The sequence below is a fragment of the Fulmarus glacialis genome, unplaced genomic scaffold (genome assembly GCF_000690835.1).
Source record: "Fulmarus glacialis isolate BGI_N327 unplaced genomic scaffold, ASM69083v1 scaffold35000, whole genome shotgun sequence".
Lineage (NCBI taxonomy): Eukaryota > Metazoa > Chordata > Aves > Procellariiformes > Procellariidae > Fulmarus > Fulmarus glacialis.
In genome coordinates this window covers 47,982-53,450 of record NW_009186499.1, presented here as the reverse complement: position 1 = coordinate 53,450, position 5,469 = coordinate 47,982, and the positions used below count along the sequence as shown (strand labels likewise).

Below are 5,469 nucleotides of genomic sequence, written 5' to 3'. Positions count from 1 at the left end.
ATGTCTGCTCTTAAAAGCATGCACACTTCTTGTGCATGGCTTCCCTGCAAACAGAACATCTGAGTCAACAGGTTTTCAGGACTGGAAACTCTGAGTGTTGTCTTAATTGTTTATACTGCTGCAGCAAACTTTTAAACAAAAATGCTTGGAGTTCCTTTGCATACTTTGCCTACCATATGCTGTACCAAACAAAACAATGACATTCTTTTAAAACCGTCTTGGCAACAGGAAAAATGCTTTGGCTAGACAGCATCATAAAAAGTTGCTGTTAGTTAGATGATAGAGTTATTGCAAGATACTGCTATTGATGCATGTATAAACATACTCACATGTACTAACAGATAAATATGCACATACATATACGTTGAATTAAAATGGGTTCTGGTCCTATTCATGTAGGAACAAGACAATAAAGTACAACTTCAGAGCTGTTTCCTATAGGCAGTTGATGTGAGTCTTAAGCCATTACTTAGTAAATATCTATGTTCTGAGCTTCTACTGCATAAGAGTTAGGGAAAACAGAACTGTGAAAGAGTTCAAAATACACCCTACCAAGGTTGCATTTTTTTGGCAGGAGCGTTTTAGGAACAGAATCTTTTTTTCCAGTGTGCAGAAGTCTGCATTACAAATTGGATCAGCTACAGCAACTTGTCTGGTTCTATTGAAGTCATCTGACAGTCCCAGCAACTCTTTATTGCCGAAGATGCTGTGTTAAATTAAAAAAAAAAACCAAAAAAACCCAAAACAAAACAAAAAAAACAACCACAAAAAAGCCCTCTCACTTCTAAAAGTTAAAGCTGCTTCATCTGATTTTATAACTTCCACTATAATTTTTACATGAAAGGATTGTTTCTGAAGTAGTTTGCAGCTCACTTTCTGTCTTGATAAACTCCCCAAAAGATTTCAGCCCTTTTTCTTTAACCATCAGCTCTGCAATCCAGTACTTTACTGCAAGTGCTCTGGCTTCACAGGCACAGTTTGGAGGACTCCGCTGCAGCCTGACTTTCTGCTCAAGATTGGTTAGAGAGCTTCCTCCTTGTGTGGCTGTCTGTGCTTAGCAAGTGTAAGCTGTAGCCAAGACTAAGTCAGAAAAATCAAATTCCTTCAGAGTCCCGTCCCCCCCATCCCATTCCTCCTTCTCCCTTCCCCCAAGTCTCATCCTACAACCTTGCAGAAAACATTATTGCTGAGGAGAAGAAAAGAAGTTAATTGCAGTTCTAGCAGAAAGGATATTTTACAGTTTTGTTTTTCAAGCACTCACCTGATTCCGCAAAAGTGATGATTTCTGAGGTTTGCTCCACGACTTCATTCATTTCGGCTCTTCTTCCAACATCATCCTCTATTTCCACATAACCATCCTCTCCCACCTTTCCCACATGGAGTTTTTTGATGGCATTTAAAAGTGCTGCCTTGGGCACCGGCTGGGTGATATTAGGTCTGTCCCTCAAGTGCAACATGTTCAGTATGTGCTTCTTTACTGCTTCCACCATCTCAGGCTGTGAGCTGGGCACATCCTTTGAGAGCGTGGCGAGGGCACATGATGGACAGTCAGTGACTGAACTGTGCCCCTCGGATCCTGGGGTTGGGGAACTCCTCACTATAATCCAGCAAAGCACCAACAAAAATCCTCTCTTCCAAAGCAAAGGCATCCTGGCAGCAAAAGTTGTTGTGATTCCCTTTTTAAAAGGCCCTGCTTTTCCTCCCCCTTCACGCACAGTTTTTTTTGGGGCTGGTTTGGTTTGTTTGTTTGTTTGTTTGTTTTTCCTTCTCTTCAGCAAATTCTCTGGAACAAGAACCAAAAGTTTTCTGTGAAGTTTTGTTTGCAGGTTCCCTCTCTGAATGCAATAAGTGCTGTAGATGTTTGTGGCTGTCAGGGAGAAGAGTTCTGACTCTGTCTCAGAGTAGGAGAGAGACACAGAGAGAGGGAGAGAGAGAGAGAGGACGGATTGGCCTAAAGTGAGTGAGTGAATGAGAGAGGGAGGGAGTTTTGTCTGTGAGTAAAGGCTATGATTAGGAAGGGGGAGGAACAGGCAGGCTGGCTTCCTTATGCTCATTGCTCCCCTAACACACACCTCTCTTCAAATATCACTACTCGTGGTTTCTGCCCTCCCCCCTTTCTAAAATCTCTTTTCATTCCTGTAAATTTACTCTTTTTGTCTTTTTTTTTCTCTCCGTTTGACCCTCCTGGCTCCCCCCTGGCTGTCATTCCCCCCCCTCCTTTTTTTTTCCCTTTCTTTCTTTTTTTTTTTGTTTTGTTTGTTTTATTCCTTCAACAGTATCACTGGCTTAACTAAACAGAGGAAGCATGAATGAATGAAAAGAGTGAAACCTTTTATTAACGAGCACCTTGCTCTTAGTCCTGCCTGGTATTGTTAGGGATAGCAGGAGATGTTAAACAGCTTGTGAATGAGATAGGGATGAGGGTAGGGGCTCCGAATATTTTTGGGCAGAACATTATTCTGCCTTAAGTAGAAGAGAAAAGATCTTTTCTGCTCACTTCTAAACGCTGGAGGTTATCAACACTGGCAAGAGATCTGATGGGAGCAAAATAATACTGTTGTTTGGAGGGCTATATAATACATGATACACTCTCCAGCTGCAATACGTGGTCAGGCACTGAAAGCCTAAGCAGGAGTTGGTACGGCACGTATCTGTGACATGCTAAGGTAGTGCCTTTGCACCAGAAATATCCCTACTTCTATGCTAGTCTGTGCCTAGAAGTTCTCAGGCAGATATATTTAGGTTTGGGGTTAATCAAGTAATGTCTGAAAAATGCTTTGAAGGTGAAAATTGTTACATGACATCTGGCCAAATCATACTCGATCCTGACTCAGGCAAATCCCTCATTGAAGCCAATAATAATTCTGTCTGAGTGAAGGCTGAGTAAGTTCTTCTACATTTGGCCCATTGTTGTTAGAAGGCACTTTTTGTTTCATTCATTTAAACCACACAGAACAATCATAATATTAGAATAAGACATCGGGAATGAAAAGCAATCATCTCCAACACTGCTAGGAGCCGGAGTTTCAACCAGTGTTGGTAGACCCTTGCCAGTTTATGCCCGTGAGGGTTTTGCTCTGCAGTGAAAAGGCATTCCCTGTGTCACTGCCATGGCTTCATGTTGCCTTTACATCCTGTAGCCTCTCTGTTCTGTTCCTTACCTAGCAAGGGTGAAGTTAGCAAACTTCCTCACATTGGAACTTGGTAATGGAAAATGAGAAAACTACAGCTGATCGACTCTAACTTTTGAGGTTCTTCCCCTCCAGACTTTAACTTGTACACATTTTCTTAGAACAGCTTCTGCTTTTTTAGTATTTACCCTCTTTCTTCTCCTTTCATTCTCTCTCACACACCTTTGTCTTCTCAGGTATGCTTACCTCCTACCCTGCAAATATTCCACTTTCACTTTATTACCATCAACCATTGTATTTTAGTGGAAAGGAGTAATTTATAAATATAAGCATTGTAAGGTCTCTAATTTCTATGAGATGACTACAGGCACATGGGCTGAGAGACAGGCAAGGAATTATAGTTAGAGTAAATGAAACATACAGAAGTAATTGAACAATCAACCAAAGTTTTACAAATGTTATATATTGCAAGTCCTTTTCAATTAAGCTCTTTTATAAGTCTTTCACTGTTATAAGGCATCCACAGTACACCCTCATCTGTGTTTTACTGACCTCAGTTGCTATACTGTTATATACTGTTACACTTACGGGTCTGTCAGCGTTAGAAACCCTGCAGCCATTCTTATAAACACATCTTTGTAACACAAACCTTGCTATAATACATCCAAATTTCTTGGATCTTGTGAACAGCCCAAAGTCTGTTGTAATTATACGAAGTCTGAAAGTCAGCTTGAAATAGAACTAAAAGTTTAATTGGACGAAAAAATTATTTCAGATGAAAATATGCATTCATGATTAGATGTACTAACAGATGACATAATTAAAGGGGTTATTTATAGTTCTAATATAGCACCTATCCCAACACTGTCTGATGAAAAGTAAGGGTTGATAGGCATAAATCAATAGAAAATACAGATAAGTATATTTGGGTTCTTGCTGTGGGATATATGTTGCTTGCCATATATAACAGGTACACTTATCACAGACAATCTCTATTACATACAGGTATAGCATATTTTACTTGCATGCCATGATGATGACAGATTTAACATTAAAGCATAACTTTCTAAAAACCACTGTTTTCTAAAAGTGAGAATGCTGATACTGCTGATATATAGTTCACTTGTACTTACATACATACATATATATGTACAAAAATACATAGTGTTTGAATAAATATAGAAATGGTGGTTCAGACTCTTTCTATAAAATTACCTGAGCTGCAAAGCTCTGTATATGCATTCATTCAGTATAGCCCTAACAGTATGCAACAGCATGCACAGGAATTAAAAGTTTCAGTTTTAAAAGAAAAAAGCTGATTTAAAGTTTTACCTCTCTAGTCCTGACTCTCAGAAGGAGACTGCTGTATTGTGCATTAAGAACTGCTGAAGTTCCTCTTTGTGGTATTTATAATGCGAAGCTTTATACTGTACTTCTCATGTGTACACTCACATATAATGTCTGTCAAAAGTAAGTGGGCCGGATCACTGTGCTGGATTGGTTAATCCTGTTACATCAGCAATTGACTGTTTTTCCTGTATGAGGCATACTTCTGGTAATTATCTAATGGAAACTCCTAATTGTCTAGTATGACAAAATATCGTGGATTCAACTTGTAGTGGTGATCTCTGTATCCATTTAAAGAACAGAACTTAAAATCAGACTGAAAGCAAACATTATGAGTCAGGAAGACACACTCCAACTTGTTTTATTGCATAGCAAGATATAGATATTATTAGATGTAGATATCACTGATTTAGTTCAAATACAGTATTTGCCAGACACTTAATTACTAGTTTGCAAATTGTTTTCTTCTTCTTTCATACTTAAGGATATACCAGATAATCTATTTGCAAATTTGGATTCTTTTCAAATTCAGGAAAATGCATTTGATTAAGAATTCTTTTGCTGTGGATGAATTTTTTTAATTCAATCTTTGTATAAGTATGTCCTTCTGTTAACTTAGAGATCCCTTTAAAGCTCTTAAAAAATGAATCAGATTGCTCTTGTCCTAGTCTCCTGGCTTCTTGACGTGCAGATTGCATCACACTATTAAAAACTATTTAGACATCTAAAAATAAGTTACAATGAATGACAGGTCACATTTTTTGCAAGTGTGATATTAACACGTGGAATAAAATAAAAGGCAATTTTCATTTCAGTTTGCATTAGTGAAAATCAGAAATAACTGTATGCCAATTAGGCAGTACAAAAGTAATATATATAAGGTCAAAAGTAAATCCAAAATCCATCTCCTTTCTTAAATACACATAATAGCTGGCTTTATGTGGTACCGTTTATGACAAATGGCATGATCATGCAGTCTTTACTCATTCAA

General features: G+C 38.3%; 1 protein-coding gene across 1 annotated transcript in view; it reads right to left on the bottom strand.

Moving 5' to 3' along the window:
- INHBA (inhibin, beta A) overlaps positions 1–4,528 on the bottom strand; it is a 15,248-nt gene extending 10,720 nt beyond the window's left edge. The window contains exons 1-2 of the mRNA XM_009588008.1: positions 4,464–4,528; positions 1,262–1,783 (exon numbers count right to left, since the gene is read on the bottom strand). Coding sequence (XP_009586303.1) covers positions 1,262–1,649 — 388 coding nt within the window. The 5' untranslated portion in view covers positions 1,650–1,783; positions 4,464–4,528. The remainder of the gene's footprint in view (positions 1–1,261; positions 1,784–4,463) is intronic.
- Between the last annotated feature and the right edge of the window lie 941 nt (positions 4,529–5,469).